General features: G+C 43.9%; 5 protein-coding genes across 5 annotated transcripts; 1 reads left to right on the forward strand and 4 right to left on the reverse strand.

Moving 5' to 3' along the window:
• Window positions 1-1,239, forward strand: O0I10_011402 (uncharacterized protein; the record flags this gene model as incomplete). Its single annotated transcript, XM_058491370.1, has 3 exons — window positions 1-257; window positions 338-360; window positions 458-1,239. 3 exons carry the CDS (start codon window positions 1-3, stop codon window positions 1,237-1,239), a joined length of 1,062 nt encoding a protein of 353 aa, XP_058337854.1.
• A 296-nt stretch (window positions 1,240-1,535) lies between these two features.
• Window positions 1,536-2,963, reverse strand: O0I10_011403 (uncharacterized protein; the record flags this gene model as incomplete). The annotated part of the gene is made up of 4 exons (XM_058491371.1): window positions 1,536-2,236; window positions 2,303-2,478; window positions 2,542-2,615; window positions 2,664-2,963. 4 exons carry the CDS (start codon window positions 2,961-2,963, stop codon window positions 1,536-1,538), a joined length of 1,251 nt encoding a protein of 416 aa, XP_058337855.1.
• Window positions 2,964-6,649: 3,686 nt separating this feature from the next.
• O0I10_011404 (uncharacterized protein) lies at window positions 6,650-7,309 on the reverse strand (the record flags this gene model as incomplete). Its single annotated transcript, XM_058491372.1, has 4 exons — window positions 6,650-6,763; window positions 6,836-6,963; window positions 7,060-7,122; window positions 7,195-7,309. 4 exons carry the CDS (start codon window positions 7,307-7,309, stop codon window positions 6,650-6,652), a joined length of 420 nt encoding a protein of 139 aa, XP_058337856.1.
• Window positions 7,310-8,723: 1,414 nt separating this feature from the next.
• On the reverse strand, window positions 8,724-15,778 carry O0I10_011405 (uncharacterized protein; the record flags this gene model as incomplete). The annotated part of the gene is made up of 19 exons (XM_058491373.1): window positions 8,724-9,109; window positions 9,179-9,695; window positions 9,759-9,884; window positions 9,939-10,412; window positions 10,474-10,853; window positions 10,921-11,090; window positions 11,154-11,522; window positions 11,586-11,958; window positions 12,040-12,171; window positions 12,228-12,513; window positions 12,571-13,497; window positions 13,557-13,751; window positions 13,811-14,050; window positions 14,107-14,254; window positions 14,314-14,462; window positions 14,522-15,270; window positions 15,323-15,470; window positions 15,528-15,711; window positions 15,771-15,778. 19 exons carry the CDS (start codon window positions 15,776-15,778, stop codon window positions 8,724-8,726), a joined length of 5,961 nt encoding a protein of 1,986 aa, XP_058337857.1.
• Window positions 15,779-17,681: 1,903 nt separating this feature from the next.
• Window positions 17,682-18,449, reverse strand: O0I10_011406 (uncharacterized protein; the record flags this gene model as incomplete). Its single annotated transcript, XM_058491374.1, has 1 exon — window positions 17,682-18,449. One exon carries the CDS (start codon window positions 18,447-18,449, stop codon window positions 17,682-17,684), a length of 768 nt encoding a protein of 255 aa, XP_058337858.1.
• Between the last annotated feature and the right edge of the window lie 300 nt (window positions 18,450-18,749).

Raw genomic sequence — 18,749 nt, forward strand, 5'->3', positions numbered from 1 at the left:
ATGAAAGCCAGCATCCACGTCGATTATCTATCACACGATTGGTCACCCACCGATGTGATTCGAGCCCATATTCAGACTCGAAAACAAATACGATCCACCTTAGACAAGCTGCGTTCAGATCCATCTAATCGAGCGGTACGCCTTGAACATCAACGTTTGGTACGCTTCCAAAATGCTCTTTGGCGACAAATGTCAAGGACATGTACATGTCGTCTTGGAAGAGATAATGCATTAATTGACCCATCCACAGTAAACTGGTAAGCAACATCATCATTATCTCTTGGCTTTTGCTTTATTTGCATTATGCATGCTGACACATTTTCATGATTATGTATAGGCAAAAGGAATCGGATATCACATGTGAGTTGCTATAGGGGGGAGGAGGGAGGAACGATGCCCCCGCCATTTTTCTTTTGCAGGCGTGTTTTGTTGACTCAAGATGATTTTCTTGTTTTAGGGTTATACGGACCATTGTACACACCTGAAAATGAGCCACAACAACAAACTTTTCCTTGCCCAACATCATCATCATCAACATCAACATCCACACCCAACTACCACCCACCTCATGGTTTGAAGCCTGCCCTGAAAAAACAAAACACTGCAATTTATCTACGACGAGGGGCTGATGACCGGATACCTTCATTTTCATCCATATCATCTACAAGCAGCAGCCTCTTCCAATCCTCCTTACCGCCCACCCCACCTTCAGCATCTCAAAGCACAAGTGTACGCTTCAGCCCTGAATCTACCAAAGTACAATACTTTGAACCAGAATCACCTGTACAAGAATCCTTGGAATATGAGCATGGTGATGGTATGGTACCAAGTGGCTGGAATCCATATTGGCCCATCTATGATGAACAAGAAGACTGCCGGTCAAGGTACTACTACTATTACGCCGATAGCAACTACTACTACGATGAACAAGAGGATGATGATGCCTTATGGGAATCCATGGTTAGCGTTGTTGGGCATGTAAAGTCGTTTTTCTCAAGCTGGCTTCCTCCACGATTATGGAAATCATCATCATCCCCTTCACGAACAACACGTCAAAATGCATCGTTGGATCTCATGGTGACGCTCATGTCTGTAACAAAATCAGTTGCATCATTGGTGGCAACATGGCTCATGTACCAAGGCATGCTAAGGCTCGTTCGTAGGCCAAGCAGTATTCGACAAGCACCTACCAAACGAGAAAATACCATCACTTGGCAAACATTTGCATCATCATCATAATAATAAAAAGACAGCATCTATTTTGGATATCACCATACTGCATGAAAAAAGAAACTAGTGTTTCAAATCTTGATCACGTGCATGATGTTGACATGCTTTTACCGAGGCAAAGGCTAAATCCTAGTGTGACGAATTTACTTTTAAGAGCCGTGACCATATACTGTTTAATGATCCAAAGTAAATGGGTATCATGCTATCCTATGTGGCAAGGGGCAAAGCAACTACAATTACGTACAGCAATTGGAAATCAAGCATTGCCATTTATATGAAAAGTAGGATTTTATTCGACCAAATGATCATGAAGCTGTTTTCCTATGCGTGGACTTGAGCAATTCAACGAGTGCTGGAAGCAAGTGATCTTGTTGGTGACCCACTGAACACCGTAATACAAACGAGTGCGGGTTGTTGTTGGCGTACAATAGTGCCCAAAGCATCACCCTCCATCCTTGGCGGAATTGTTGCTGACAGCACAATATATACACGAGTTTGTGCATGTCGGACCGGAAATCGCTCCATGTGATAGCGAGATGAGCTTCATCCACCACCACAATCCTTGCAAGGCGCGATTCAATGAGCTTGAGCGCATTGAGGAAGGTCGTAGTAGCAGCTGTCTCCATCGAGACAAAGAGAATCGAGACATCTTGAGGGATCCCTATCTTGTACCACTGGCCATCCCATTGGAAAGACTTGAAGCCAGGAATGCCACGCTTGTTCAGGCGATGGATGTGATCATCCATAAGGGCTACCAAGGGTACAATCACAACAGTGAGCAGGCCCTTGGACCTCTCCAAAAAGGCGGGCACATGGAAAATTGCTGTCTTGCCTCCACCAGTAGGTAGCACACAGATCATGGGCTCGGTTGCCTTTATGGCTGTTTTCACAGCCAATGCTTGCTCTGGCGACTTAAACATGATGCCATCCTTCTGTTCGACAAGTCGGAGACCCTTGAGAGCTTGTATGCTTGCTTTCATGTCGTTTTCAAGGGGAACAATGGCATCTAATGATTAGGTATTAATGTTCAGTATCCCATTAAAAGTATCAAGTTGAGTGAGCTAATGATTACCTGTGTCGACACGATCCTTCTGGTTCTGCAGAGCTTGCATGATCATATCGCGCTCCCGGGCTTGTGCTCGAGCCTCCAGCGATGCCACTTCTTCTAGTAGTGCACGATTTACACCGATTGCCGTCTCTTTAGCTACGATAGGAGCTTCAGGGCCACCGTGTTCTGAAGATTTGAACCTTTACCATATATACAGCACGTGTAAGCATTGGTAACGGTATATGAGTAGATGATGCACTTACGGTTCAAATTTTGATACTTGAAGGCCCTTGATGAAATGTATCATTTGCCATTGCAACGCATTTGAAAACGCTGCCTAAGCCTTCCAATCCACACCGAATGGTCGATGTTGCTTCTTCCATACTCTTGTGCGCTGCAGCGATTCAATGTCCCGCTTGGTGGTCGAAAAAGCTGTCCTCCAAGTCTCAAGTACAATGTGCCACCGACCAAATGTCACCGTGCAATGTCGGTGGTCGATGAAGAATGGTACACTCGTAACACGCATGGCTGCTGTATCCAAAGATCCGCGTCGACATAACCATAAGGGATAAAACCGCCAAAGGGAATCGTAGGCATGCGATGTGTCGCCAATTTCCTTGTTTCCTCTCGATGACCACTTCTCTTGCAAATACCAATTCTTGAAGAACCAAGGCTGCATTTCCATAAGCTTTGAAACAGCTATGCTGGTGTAGAATGACAAAGATCCTTGATACAAGCTGGCAGTCGAACCCGAAGGGAGATGATGCCCAAAGCAGCACACCTTAGACCGAAAGAAACCGATGAATGGTACTAGATCACTATTCAATAGCAACATTATTAATACAACAAGCAGCAACTTTTCACTCCATCCCCGTTATCATACTTGCCTTCCCAAAAACACCATGTTCCTGAAACACGTGATCTGCATAAAGACCGGTCGTTGTAAGCTGAACCAACTTGCACGCACGCGTATTCTGAAGTAAGCTAAATGAGAAGTACCCAGAGTCAATGGAACAAGTTTTCTTGCAGCATTATGAATGTACCTGTCATCCGAAATGGGGATCGCCATTATAGGAAGAGTAGTAATAGAGCTTGGGGATACTGACACGGCTACCCTTTGCTCATGAGTATAAAGAACTATATTAATACCTCACAACCAACAAGAGCAATACCTTAATGAGATGCCGTGATTGGATTAGAAGAAGACGGGAGAAGAGAAGCGCGTTCCTGAAGACGTTGGCGCCAAAATAAACCAACCCCCACCAAAGCAGTAATGAGCTCAACCACCAGCGTTCACTCCCCGCCACCCACACCATCACTAATAAATCGGGTCATCCTCACGCATAGCAAAAGGGTGTCATTTTACATGATGTGATCCAACAACAACAAACATAGCCTTATTAACAGATCCCAAGCACCCTTTTTTCTACATAGTATGCTTGACATCTTTAACCAATAAAAGCCTCACTTGCAGACATACATATACCAATCACATCCCCACCAATAATAAGGATATCACTCGTACACTCTCGAAGATTGCACACGCAAACATGGTATGGTTGATGCATCCGAAGACGTTTATGTAATGGCACGAAGTCTCAGGCCTGGCACATGAGATACATCGATGTCCATTCTTCCCTGCTGCTGTCGTCAGCCGAAATGGAATCATCCTGGGCGACACAAGAACAAGCAATTCTACGTCTCGCACTTCATGCACTTTTAAACAAGATACTTTCGGATGCACTGGTCATTCTTGGTTTATTGGTCATAGTATGATAGTCACCAATATCAATTTTCAGCATACGCTATCATAAGCGCTCCTATCATCTTATGTACAACCTTATTTGTATGGCAAGGAACCTTGAAAACAAGCAACATCATTGCCACACTTGTCCTCTCACACGAGATACTCTCGAACGAATTGATCATTCTTGGTCTTTTAGCCATATGTACCATGGTTGGCTATAAAGAATTCAATACGAACTATCATAGCCGACCCTTACTATTCGGGAGTGAAGGATTCATTATTATGCAGACAATGGTACCTTCCAGTCCTTTCATCGCGCTCCAGAAACTTCCACACAGGATTCCTTGAGCCACGCTGAGCAACTTTGTTCTATTAAATTTTTGAGATATGAGCGTCTTTATGTTGTTTTCCATATGCTGTAAGCGTGATGCTATATGAAAAGTGGTCTTTGTTCATAGGCAAGGAACTAGATGCTGTTAGAGCCAAAGATGCAGAGGCGCGTGTTTGTGTAACTCAGCCTATTTGCATGATTGGAAATGATACTTTATGCATATCCAGCAACATTCATGTATTGCCAGCTATCAGCCATTTCCTCACAATCAGTGTTGTTGCAAAATCCCTTGCATGTGAAAGACTCTCCTGCTCCAGCCCATCATTTCCATCATTCAACTTTCTTGATCCGAGCCGATTTGACTGAGCTACGCCCAAGCTGCAAACATGAAAATAAATGAATCGCAGACCCTGCGAATGTCTCCGCCTTTCAAACTTTTGGACGCTCCCATTCCAAATTTTCAAATGAAGCGTGATGTTTTTATTAGAAAAAAGTTGTTCAGCATGCTCGGAGCACCCTTCTGACCCATTTTCAAGTTGGAAGTGGGCAACTTCGGGGCGGTGGGCCGTCCGCTCTTTTGTTCCCATCATCCACCATTGGGCCTCCCCGCATTTTAAATCTTTGTAATGAAGTCTGCTACTTTTAAATGAATGAAGTTGATCAGCATGTCCCAGCGAAGCTTCAGACCCAGTTTCACATTCGAAATGGGGAATCCCAATGTAATACATACTATTTCGATAAATCATGAATCGGCGCTGTCCTCCATTTCCGATTTACACAGTAAACCCACATTGTACCCTCCCATTCCAAATTTTCAAATGAAACATGAGGTCTTTTTTAGATCAACATGATCAGCATGACCAAGATCACCTTGTGTGAAAGTTTCAGGTTCGAAAGGGGAAATGACAATATCAAGGATTGATGTACAGTGTTCATGCATTTATACAGGAGGTGTCCGACCTATTCAATTTCCACTTCTTCCACTCCCACAACTTCTTCTCTCTTCCATTCAAGTATACAATTACCACCTGCGAACGATTGTCCTGCTTCAACCCATCATGTTGATCCTACGATTGTCTTGATCCGATTGTCTTTGACTCAATGGCAAGTCCATGGCGTGTACACCCTACTTCAACACACGAGTCTCTTGACACAGCACACTCTCTTGCATACTCCTCTGCTACAATCAAACGTAACAGCATTCAATCCAGCAGCTGCTATTGGCGATGTCTTTACTCCATTGTCCCAAACAGCCTCACAATCTTGTCACCCTACAACACGCTCTCTTGGACACTCCTCTGCCACAACCAAACGTAACAGCAGCATCCATTAGCAAGGTCTCTACTTCAATGTCTCCAACAGTGTTCTTTACTTGCAACAACTTGACCTTACAGTCCTTGTTACGTGGACAGCAGATAGCCATTGTATAGCAGCAGCTTTATTTACGTGTAGCAACATGTTTCAATACAATCGAATTTGGATATGGATATGGATCTGAATATTGCATTGGTTTGGTACATGAGAGGGAAGGAAGGGGTATATTGACTTGGGTTGGTTCCCTTGGTCCATTTTAGAACGTGATGGCTAGTTTGGATGACACCATATCGACCATCGATTACGCCACAATACAAGCAATCTTCAGCTGATTGATATGCGATAGAAAATGACCAACAAAGAGAGAGATCAAGGGCCGGATGGTAAAGGAAGCGTATCAGCAGCGATCACTGGGGCTTCTTTCTACCAACAAATTGGTTATGGTGGATGCATTCAATCAATGGAGTGGTAAGAATCGTGGCGACTACTTGTCACATCCTCAGCAAGATGGATGGATCATGTCATGTGGATACGGTTGGGGATGATGATGGATTGGGATGGCATTGACGAAAGGGGGCGTTTTACAGCGATGGATGGTATTGGAATACTGAAGTCAAATTGTGCAGCAACGGATTTGGAATCATGGATGAAGGATGTTTATGATGGCAGCAACCAAAGATACCTCTATCGTTTATGATACATTACGTTGATGGGGTGCTGTGAATGGGATAAAAGGAGAGGGAGAGCGCTGGTCCTCGTGTTTATATTTCCTGCTGAGCTCACTCACGTAGAAGTATTCTCCTTCCTTGCGTTTTGATTCTCTAGTATAAACCTGTGGTATGTAATGTTTCAGTGAATAAATATCGACGTATTATTACGTGCGCACACGGGCATTTAAGGGATCATGGAGTAGTAGTATCATGAGCAAGCTGATAGCAATGCCTATTTATTATTCTCTCTTCTTCTATGAAAACCTAATTTATGATTCAGTTTGCACAATGACAAGCAAGATGGTTAATGCAGCCAGTGTTACACCAAAGGTGGTCATAATGATACCTCTCGTTGCAGGAAAGTATCCTTTCGTCATGGCACTCTATGTTAAAGACTCGTATGAGTGGCTGTGACCCTGCCACATGGTGATTCATCGGACATCACAATTAATTACCTGTGCATGGAAAAAGCGAGTGCAGCCGAGTGCAAGGTATAGAGCGCCCATTAATATGAATCCTACGCCGAGGAGTTGACCGATTCGTTGAATGGCTGTTTCTTGCAATCGAAACAATTGCGTGATCCCTGTTGAGCAACAACAAACGACCAATAATAGCGGGCGGAGGCAATGGATTAGAGCTCATGCATGCTATATTATGTTGTGGTTCCACAAATACTTACCTACGCCCACTGAAATGGTAGAAAAGCTTGTCCGCATCCATGCAAGAAATGTACGTTCGTTGGCTATGAAAAGTTGTCTCCATGTTAAAAAACGTTCTTGTATGTGGCTGCTGCTTTGCTTATATAAGAACTTGCCCAAATGATCTCTTGCTACAGCTCCTGTGTTTTCCAGGTACAGGGACCCAAGTGTGATTGATTTTCGCTTTTGTACATCCTTATTCAATAAACTCGTTGACTCAGTGGCTGACATGGGATATGGGTAAAGTGGAAGGGGTATGGAAAAGAAAGAAATGAAAGAAAGAGACAGCTGCATCCTCTGGTGTTGCGTATTTTTGTGGTACCTACCCGATGTTTGGGTTTGCTTGTCACGGGGAGAACTAAAGTGGCGCTGCTATTGAGTAGTCAGCTATGCAGGTCTTTGTTGGAAGAGTGTACAATGTCCAACACAGTGACGCAAACAAGTACAGAAACAGCTTAAGCTTATTGTTTACAACTTTCATTATTATTTCCCACGTGTTCCTTAAAACAACGAATGTGATGCATGCATTAGGCTGCAGGACCAGAGTTCATAAATTAAGATGCAAGAATCAATACACCTTTCTGCATGTTTATTTCTAACAACAATGGAGATACATGCATGATAGATAGCTAAATAGGAGGTGGATATGGATAAAGATGGGCCCATATTATGTTTGAGATTGAGTTATCTGTACCTGGATCTTTTGGCTGATTCTGTAAAAATCTCCAAATTCAACCCAGATATGTGAAACGTCAGCAGCCCATGGATATCATCAGACGACCACCCATTTACAATGATAGACAGCTGAGAATGACGGATGACATCCGTAGCGTTCGGCTACTACGAAATACAGCTCTCGTAGTGGGACTTTTCCCAATAGCTGGCGCCGTGATCTTTTATAACCTTGGCGTATCATAGGTATCGCATTTGGCGCTGGGAAGATTTGTGGTTGTTTGGCCGAAAGTATAATGCATAGCATAATGTCAAATGAGTTGGGAGTAGTTCTGTAAACTCATAATCAGCAGACGGCATTACTTAAGTGGGAGCTGCAGCTCTGCAGAGGCATTTTGGTTGAGAAAGCTCAGCGTATCACGGTCACATTTATAATATAGTAGAGGGCATAGGCAGAATGCTACATAGATAAGGTGGCTATTATGGGGCCGTCATCTTCTATTTCTTTGGGTACTTCTTCTTTGAAAAGCGACAAGGAGAGGTTTCACGAGACAGGCAAGTTTTGAAGATGAGAATTCCTCGGTATATACTTGTCATGATACTGGTGGTTCAACTCTTCAATGACATCGGCCGTTTGCTGTAACCAAGGTAGCTAATGATAGTTGCTGATGCAAGGGGCACTCCCACATTCGCGTTGGTGTTTCCTATTAAGATCAATGTATCATGATGAATCTTTAGTGTATGCTCACAACCAACAAAATCGTGTATCAAATCATTCTGTTTATCCTGCATCATTGGAATCTCCGCTTTGTCAACTTCATGCATCAAGTAGATGCCTTATTGCACTTTCTAAGATGATATGATCAAGCGCTACTACAATCCGGATATGGAAACCCACGTGTATTGAACAAAAGCATACATGATTTATTACAACGTGATAATGGGACATGCATGCATGATGGTATAACATTGCTTAATAGGGGATACCATTGGTCAGCTTTTGGAAGTAATCGTAAAGCACTGTACGTTGGTTCTCGAAGGAGTCCTTGATACGCATCATGATAAAATCGGCTGCTGCACGTTCAGAGCGATCGAGTTGGAAACGTTGACGAAGACGCTTAATAGTCTCACCCTTGAAGCAAGGCAATCCTGAATCCAACATGAGAGACACCAGCTGACAAATCTGATCAGCATAAGGACGACTAGCAAGATAGGCCTTGACCACCAATTCAGAGAATTGTCGGAATGCTTGTTCATCAGAACCACCACCCATCACTTGGATCATTTCGGTTGTCAACTTGAAGGGCGAGCTTTCAAAAGTAATACCACCAGGAGCAATATCAAAGATGAAACCGAAATCTGTAATGATTGATGTATGACATTAGCATATCGCTTTCTTCTTTTCCCCGCTTTCCCTTTGATGCTTACCGATATGAATAATATGACCATTTTCATCAATCATAATGTTGCCATTGTGACGATCCTTGATAGCCAACAAGTACGAGATGACCGAATAAGCTGCCAAACTCTGCACAAAGTTGTTGCGGGCACGTTGGAAATGAATCGAATCGGGTCCACCATACTTGGCTGCAAAGTAATCGTACAAGCTGTTGACCTTTTCACGACCAAGTTGATCACGAGAAATGGAGCGTGGGATAACATCAATCACACCACGACCGGGTGCTGTGGCAACCACACGATAGGGATACACATACAAGTCCAATCCAACACCCGTAAAGATGTTTTTGAAGACCGAGATCAACTGCAATGCAAGCACATCCTGACGACAGTCGTCGCCCACCTTGAAAATGGCTCCTTGCCAGATTTGAACAGTGCGCTTCTTGGCAGCTTCAACTTCATCACCTTCACTTTCGATCAAGGCTTTGCCCATAAGATCAGCATCCTCAACTTCCTTTTCAATCTTGAAAGTAGCCATGAAAGGAGCCTATAGATGTACCTTATTAACATCCAGGATCATCATGATCATATTATTGTTGCTGATACATACCTTGGCGTGACTCTGCAAGGGACGACCCGATGTACGGTTGATGTCAATCACACGACCATCACTGTTGCTAGGCAAATAGACACCAACGTCAACCTTGATCTTGGCAAGTTCCTCGTCCAAGCGTTTCTACAACATGATACATCAACCGCCAATCCAGCACTATCATTTGTCGTAATTTACCTTTTGCAAAGGCTTCTTTTCGGTTTGACCATACTTGATGTATTCCTTTAGATAACCAGAAATGGCAGTGACATCGTTGAAGAACTTGAATTCTCGCTCATAAAACTCGCGATCTTCACCAGTGAACGATCCAACAAGGTTGTCAATGATACGCTCGAGAGTGGGCTTGAGAGCATCAGGCTTGATACACTCCTTGTCAGCATCGACATAAAAGTTGGCTTGCATGTTCCAGATGATTTGATGGGCAAACAATTGCGACACTTGACCAGCTTCCATGATATACTTTTCCACATAGCCAAGTTCATCATGACGTAGAGCCTGCACAATTTGAGGAATGTAAAAGAATACGGTATCCACAGGGTAGTACTCCAAGCTACGCATAGCATACTGCAAAATCAAGGGATGGTTGTTGTAGGCGGGCAAAAAGTAGTTTGCAGCAGTGATGGCAGGTACAGGAGCCCAGTATTGCAAGTGCTATCGTGAAGATCCATGTTAGCAAAGGTAAAATGCGAGAAGATAATGATGTCATGCATACCTTGAGATCAAGCTTAGCATTAGGAAGTAGACGGTCACCCAACAAAATGACAAGTGCTTCAGGCACATCGACGACATCCAAAGTATTGTTGGCGATCAAACGATGAAGCTCACGATGAACAATAGGCTGCACGAATCGCTCATTCATTTGCACTGCAAGACGTGGCGACAACTCCCATGCAAAGCGCACAATTTCCTTCCATGATTCATCCATCACCATCGACTTTTCGGTGCTGCCCGTGAAACAAGCAGGGTTGCCATGGCCCAAGGAGTTGAGAGGATTGCACCAAACCGAAAGACGAGTAAGCTCACTTTCCAAAAACAACATCAAAAGCTTCTTGGCAAGATGATGCTGACGGATCACATCATCCTTGGTCTTGTCTATATGCAGCAAAGCAAATAGGATGTGAATAAAAATGCATTGAATAACAAATACTCTGATGCTTACCATTGAGGAACATGTACAAGCCGGAAGCGATCTTAGAGTTGGAATTCTTGAGTGGAGAGCTGGTAACCAAGTAGCTGAGATTGGGAGTATCATTCACCACAGCATTATAAAAGTCGTTCAAGATCTTGTATTCCATCAATGCCAAGCTCTTACGAGAACCAAAGTGCCATCTACACAAGAGCTATTGGTTAATATCATAATCTCCATATGTCCATGGTCAAGTATTCACTTACCTAGGCTCAAGGGAGAACCAATTGAAAGCACAATCAAAAACAAGTGAACGGAATTTGTGCTCGGCAAGGGCTTCCATGCGAGTGGATTGAAGAACCTTGGTACCAAGGAGAAGCAATTGGAAACGCACAGAGCGAGCCAAAGCATGAGTACTCATCAAATGGGCATTTTGGAAAGATTCCTGCAACATGCGCACAAACATATTGACAAGGTGCTTGCTGCGATGGCGAATGGAATAGAAGCGGCTGCTCAAAAACTTGATCCATGCCATGTGGGGAGAGAACAAAAAGCTGGCAACACGATGGCTGCTGTCAACCATGGCTTTGTCGGATGGGTCATTGGTCATCTTGGCCACAAATGGATGTTTGGCACTATATGTATAGATAACCTTTGTTACTAGCTATCCTCTTTTTGACCCACGCTAAGATACTTACTTGAGCACAGGCGAGAACAAACCCTTGCGATGCTTCTGAGCCCAGTGCCACATGCTCAACATCTCCACCATAAGGCGTTTCTCGACATCAGCACGTTCCACAAGCATCCAATTCCACACTGTTGTACCGATATCAAGGGACTCGGGAGTAAACATGTATACGGGGATACGCACAAGATAGCGGATCAAATCAGGATGCACCTTAGGGAGGGCAATGGCATAAGCTGCAGCACGATGCAAAGTACGATGAACACGTTCCACAGAGACAGCAGCATGCTTTTGCTTGATATCCGTCAAAAGAGCTTCCAAATTCTCAAGGACAAAGGAGACTTGCTCTAGCAAACCGCTACCAGTTCGGCTATCAGGCAATTTTTCTAAATGACAAAAGGGGGGAGGCGGTTAGATCACTCATTGTGAAATAAGCAAGCACACACACACACGCACACAACTCATACCTGATTGATCATGGAGCCCATAGAGATACTCGATACCACTGATCTCACCAATGTAAAAGCGACGAGAAGTAAATCCATTGACAAAATCGGATGATTCATCAGGAAGCACACGTGGTACCTTGGGAACAAACTCTGCAATTTGCATGAATAACGCTGTTTCACAATGGATAAGACGAAGAAAAACATACCAACTGAAAGCTGATTTCTGGATGCTGCTTTTCCAATTTCAAGAGCAAGAGAACGACCCATATGAACAGCATCAATAGGCTGGCCAGGAACAAAGCGATCAAATTCGGATAGGTAATCCTGAAGCAAGCCATTGATTTCAAGAGGTGCACGATCCATGGAAATACGCAACCACTTTTTGGCGCTTTCGTACAAACGAGTACAGATTTCACGGCGATAAGCGTAAGAGTCACCAAGCTCCAAGGTCACATTGACACGTGTGGAAGTAAAATGGAATGTGGGGGAATACTTTAATAAAGCAAGCATTAGTATTCTTTGCAAGAAATATGGTGAATAATATCTTACCTCGTCACGATATTCAGATTCGCAACTGAGCCATAGCAATTGGACAAGTTCAAGCAGCAAAGTGATAAGGGACTTATCAGCAAACACTTGAGGGAAGGCCGCCACAATACGTTCAGCCGTTTTGATTGCCAAATCATGCACCTTTTGTAGTCGATGACCCGTCAACTTGAGGATGCTGGCCATTTGGTTGTTGAGTTCGACCGAGATGCCTTGAACAGCAGCCTTGCTAGCAGCATCCTTGATAAATGCACCCACAACACGATCAGCAATCATTTCAAGGCAATTGGCGAGCGAGCTATTGTTGAGACCCTCGTTCATGAAATAACGCAAAACGTAGCTGCAATCGCCCATACGACTACGCATCATTTCAATGTGATAAAAGCTGAGAGCGAACACCACTTGAGCAAAGGAAAAGTACTTGATCTCGGATGCAAGAGAAGGCAAAAAGCTTGTCAACTTTTGACGCATGGAAGATACATTCTGTTCGGACATGTTGCCACCACGTAATACAGAATTGTATTCCAAATCGCTTTCCACATACTTGGTTGCACTCTCGGTCACCAATACGGGTGTCTTTTTCGCAATGACGAGCATCGAATCGTGCCACTCGCGGATCCACATTGATTCAGTAACAAAGCCGAAAATGACACAATGGAACCACGCGTTGCGGAAAAGAGAAACACATTCCTCCGTAGGCTCCAAATGAGGATTGAAATCATCATGTCCCAACAATGTACGAAGCACTGGAAGAAGCATACCAAGCTTGGATGCCAATGGGTATTCGGTCTCCTTTTTGTTCTTGGTCATGGTGCGTTGGATTGTGTTGCCATTCTCCACAAAGAGACTCAAAAGGCTGATGAGATAAGTATCATAGAGCTCAGGACGTGCTGACAATCGCTTGGCGAGGCTCATTTGCGCATTGACAATCTACCGAATCATGCATGCATGAATTTCCTTATCTCCGCTCCTGTTTGAAAATGCCTTACCGCTGTTGTAAGTTGTTTGTTGTCAATAGTCAATGCCTCACGACTCAATGTAGAGAACAAGTTGAGGATATCCTTGAATACGCCAACGGGGCTGACAAGTGCAAGATCCACCAAACGTGATGTGAGCGAGGCAGTGGCCGAAATAGAAAGTGATTTGCGACGCATGGTAAGCATCGAAAGTGCCTGGGCCATAATCTTTTGGGGGGGAGAGAAATAAGGAACATGTCCATACAAAGTATAGCAAAGATACTTACTGCTTCATCCTTCAAGTAAACAGCAACACCAACAATAGCTGACAAGGCATTCGCACACACTTGCTGCTTTTGCTTCTCACTCAATTGGTTGGCATCGGGTGCACCAGAGATGGCATTCTTGGTAAGCATACTATATCGGTCGACTGTAGCGCCATCCTCGTCACTGTAGCGGGTAATCTCATTGAGCAATGCATACAAAGTTGAAATAGCAGCTTGAGAAATCTGCATGGATGGCTTGGTCTAAAGACAATTCTTGTTACAAACGATTCCTTCCTGATACTCAATACCCAACCTACCTGAACACATTGAGCAAGTCTAACAATGGCAAATTGTTGAACACTGAGTGGTTCTTGACCTGCTTCAGCGAGCAATTCAAATACTGGTGATGGTGTAGCAAGGAATCGGCAAATGGTGTTGGTCATGTCAGCATTCAAATGAGGGAAGCTATGGAGTAAAAAGTGATTTAGAATAACATGAACATCAATTCACTTAGACCAACTTACTTGATAGCCAAAAGAACGGCTGCATCCAGAGCTGCAACATGCACCCAAGCATCTCCACCATGAGGAGCCACGAAGAGGCATTCGGTGATATGATCAATGAGGACATCATCCACTTCGTGTAGATAAACAGAAGACAATGCAGCCACGTGCTATATATATATAATCCAGCATTAATCAAAAGAAGCAAGGAGCAAAGACAATGACTTACCAAGCTAGTACCCATAATCTCTTGCATATAAGCATCAGGTGCCCATTTCTCGCCTTCGTTGGCATATTTCTTGATATCCTCATAGTATCCCAAGCTTGTGACGTAGATGGTACGCATATTCTTGTTGAGCAATTCATCTTTTTCAGCATCGCTTGCGGCTGTGGGTCTCACACCAGAGGCAGTCTTCTTCATAAGCTCGGACCAGGCATGTTCAACGTCACGTGTCAAATGCAATTTCTTGCTACCACCCGTCGTAGATAGAGTTGTTGTGGTGGATTGATCAGGATGGCTGTCAGCAATGACACGAGTGGTTACGTTGCGTAAAATGACGAGCAAATCATATACAACACGGTTGCTGCTCAAAGGAGTACCATCTTCCCAGTACTTGTTAAGGACACGTCGGCTGTAACTTGTGGCATCGTGCTCCTTGAGGCATGTAGTGATGGCTGTACGAATGTTGTCCAATGTTTCATCCTGGATCAAGAACTGCGTATTATGGCACAGGGCAAGAAGCTGGTTGGCTCGGAACAAGAATGGCGATAGCTGCAATGCACGTGACAAGCCGGCCAAGGATGGCAAGATGAATGAAACGGTAAGCTCCACATCGCCTTGTTTCATGAGCTTGATAATCGATTCGCCATAGCTCCAAAGGACTTCAGTGATATGATGGTATACATCAGGCACCTTGAATCCAATCTCCAACAAGCCGGCCACAAGGCTGTATGTAATAGCATCGGCAGGTGGAAGTCCTATTATTGGTAATGAGTATACCTTTCTTATCCACATCTTGTATATATGTACCTCTTCCAAGCACAACTTCCTTCCATTCATAGGCAGGTAAATGGCGTACGTAAGAGAGCAAACGAGGCAACAACTCCAACTGACGGTCTTCCTTTGCATTGACGGCGTACTTGACAAGTGCAGCAACACTTTGTTGACTACGTTGGGTCTGCAACAATCCAAGGTTAGCATACAAGACCGGCAGTGTAGCGTTTAAGGTACCAACCATCACACCCAAGTCAGGCTTATCTTGTCGCGTGAAGATAGTCTTTTCCTTGTCATCAAGAATAGGAACGATGGGACATTTGGAAACGAGTTTGTCGACTTCAGATGCTGTTGCCTTCGATCGAGAGTCGGCGAGCACCTCAGCCAAACCCATGAGGATTTGGGAATGTAGGTCAAAGTCAGTGCTACAACACGCATTAGCAACATGTCAATGCAGCCCACTTGCATGTCGATTCGTATTTACCCAAGCATGACAGAGGTAGTGTGAATAAAGGAAAGGAATAAAGGTAGGAGGGGGAAGGGGAAGAAGTGAGAGTAGTGAACAGTAAAGCGAGTGCTGAAACCCAAATAGGCTCGGTTTTTGCTGACGGCCATTGACCCCTTTTGGCATAGATACCACCTGCAGGATTACCATGTCCAAGGCACTAGTTAGTTGTCATCTTCCCCACAAACATATGCTTCTCAAACATACCTTGATCATTTTCCTTTATTCCTTCGCCCTTCACCCACATGTCACTTTTTTGTATGCTATAGTAGCTTGTTCCCCATAGATTAACACTATACATATACATAAATGATAAGACCTTGTGTCATGGTACATAAGGATGGTTGATGTTGATGGAAGGGCAGCGGCATTGGGGAAGAAGAGAATATAAATTAACAGCATGTGAAAGGAAAATGGTAGCACAAGGTGAGTATTGGCACGAGCCATGTGTAAGGTAGCACAGGCACAAGAAACAAAGGCAGAAGGTGATCAACCAAAAGGTGTTGCCAATCCACCATTGCCATTGCTACCATTTCCTCTTTTACATCAAAGTTGTACATGAAACGCCATATGCATTGACAGCTTTCTTACACATTACCACCTAGGCGGTCGTTCGTATCATTTTGCTGTGGGAAAAGATAAACCTTGACTCCGAAAGAAGGAACCAAGGTGTATGAAAACATAGCATGCAATGCCCCAACTTGCATTCAAGAGAGTGGGTATGCATTAACAAGCTGAAGGCTACATCAACCATGCTTATAGAAAATTGTGTATAGATATTGACTTGGATGACAAAGGTAAGAGTTTAGGATGGGACTCATTGATGGTAGTAGACAATGATTGAATGTTGCTTGTGATGGCCCATATTGACAACATTCACAAGTAACCATGTACCTTTACTAGTGTGAAAATGATTCATATCGGATCATGGATAATCGATATCGCCGTTATAAAGAGATCCTTGATATTATAGTGGTGCCATTGTATAGCTATTATTCTGGAAATGGTCATTATTATAAGGTAGGAGAGATAGCATGCAGGTGCAGGATCACCTTAATTATTGTTTAAGCCGATGCTGCTTAGGCTGCAGTCATGATTCAGATTACCATGATGTACGCATGATCAAGTGTGCATGTACTTGTACACTTTGCAACCAAACGAGAATGGTATCATTGGCGTACCCTCGACAAGGTCTGGGTAACTGATGACGTTGACGTATGGGCGTATGGCGACATGTTACGCCAGCAAAAGAGTGATAGTCTATGGACGGCAATACAGGGCGGGAAAGCTTAACTATCCCATATTACGCGCACCACATATCATACACCAGCTTCTCGGAAGACGGGATCCGGATAAACGCGGTATGCTGCATAAAGTTTTGTTTATTTGTAACCTCACACACAGACAATACCATATGCACATCCTTTCAGGCATTATTATTCCCCCAACGTAAGTACATACGTCAGGTCGCTTATGTATGCCCTTGCATTTTTAAATGTCAGAGAAACGCGCGGCACAGCTTCATGCAGCAAGAATGCCCCAAAACCAAGATAAGGTTCCATGGGAACACAAACGAGTTGTTGTACACATACAAGAGTGGCACCCCATGCGAGCGCTGATGATGATGATATACATAATGATGGCTTTAATGAGATGGCAATACAACAACATATATAGGTGGGTATGAATCAAACGACCAAAAGAGAGAAAAAATGGGGTGAGAAGAAGAGGAAATGATTGAAGATAATGGTTTGTTACTTTTTATGTATAGGACACGCAACAACAATGGTTGCAGGACTACTGGTGAGTGGGTGGGGGGTATAAATGGTATACAAGTGTATGGGTGTGGGAGAACAAAGAGATGGTATGTATCCACCCACAACAACAAGTTTATGCAAAAGGATAAGCATCATCATCCTCAAGATCCAAATCAAGGTCATCGTCCAATTCATCTTCATCCTCTTGTAATCGTTTAGAGACGGCCTGAAAAGCAGAGGAGGAAGATGTTGGGGTAATGTCTTTTCGTTGTTGTTGATGATGATGACGCCCGATCCATTGTCGTAACATTTTCTTTGCCACCATCTTGCTCCGCAATTTATCGTTATCCGTTCTTAGACGCTCGTTTTCCATTTGCAGCTCCTGCACCTTACGGCTCAGCACAGCTGTTTGCTCTTTGAGATTACAAATCATTTGTCGCATCTCATTTTGTTGCTGGTTCTTCTTTTGGCGATACTTGGCTGAAGCAGCCTTGTTACGCAGGCGGCGTTCTTGCAACGTCAGTGGTACCAAATCGCTATGGTGCGGATAAGGCGATGAAGGTGGCGAGTTGAAATCATTGTCTTCAGGTGATGTGGGTGGCGATCCCAAAAGTGGAGGTTGGTATGCTGTTGTTGTTGTCACAGGTTGCTGCTGATATGAATGATGATGATGGTATTGGTGTTGCATTGTTGGGGTGGTAGTAGTAGTAGGTGTTGCAGTAGTACTAGTGGCAACTTGTTGTGATGGTCGATCGTAAGGTTTTTGATGATGATGATGATAGTAACGAGAACGACCAGCTGAAGGGGGTGGTGAAGGGGGAAAGATGGATGCAGTAGAATTACTTGTGATGGCTGAAATGGACATGGCAGTGGAAACGGTAGGTACTGCAGAAGAAGACATTTTTCGCGTGGTGTACACGATGCTATAGTGAATCAAGAAAGAGAGGGAGAGAGAAAGAGAAAGGCTGTATGTGCGCGTATGTGTGTGTGTGTGTATGTCGGGTCGCACGGTATTTATAAAGGATGTCAGGGAGGACGTGTATGTGTTGCTTTGTTTACATGCTGTTGGGGGGCCACTGGACGAATATGGCCAAATTAAAATAAAAGTGTTCCATGACAGCCCTGCTGCTGTTGCCTCATTCTTGCTGCATGCGCGCCAATAGAGATACATTGTAATACCTGACACACCTTTGTTCATATG

The sequence above is a fragment of the Lichtheimia ornata genome (assembly GCF_029851405.1).
Source record: "Lichtheimia ornata isolate CBS 291.66 chromosome Unknown scaffold00089, whole genome shotgun sequence".
NCBI lineage: Eukaryota > Fungi > Mucoromycota > Mucoromycetes > Mucorales > Lichtheimiaceae > Lichtheimia > Lichtheimia ornata.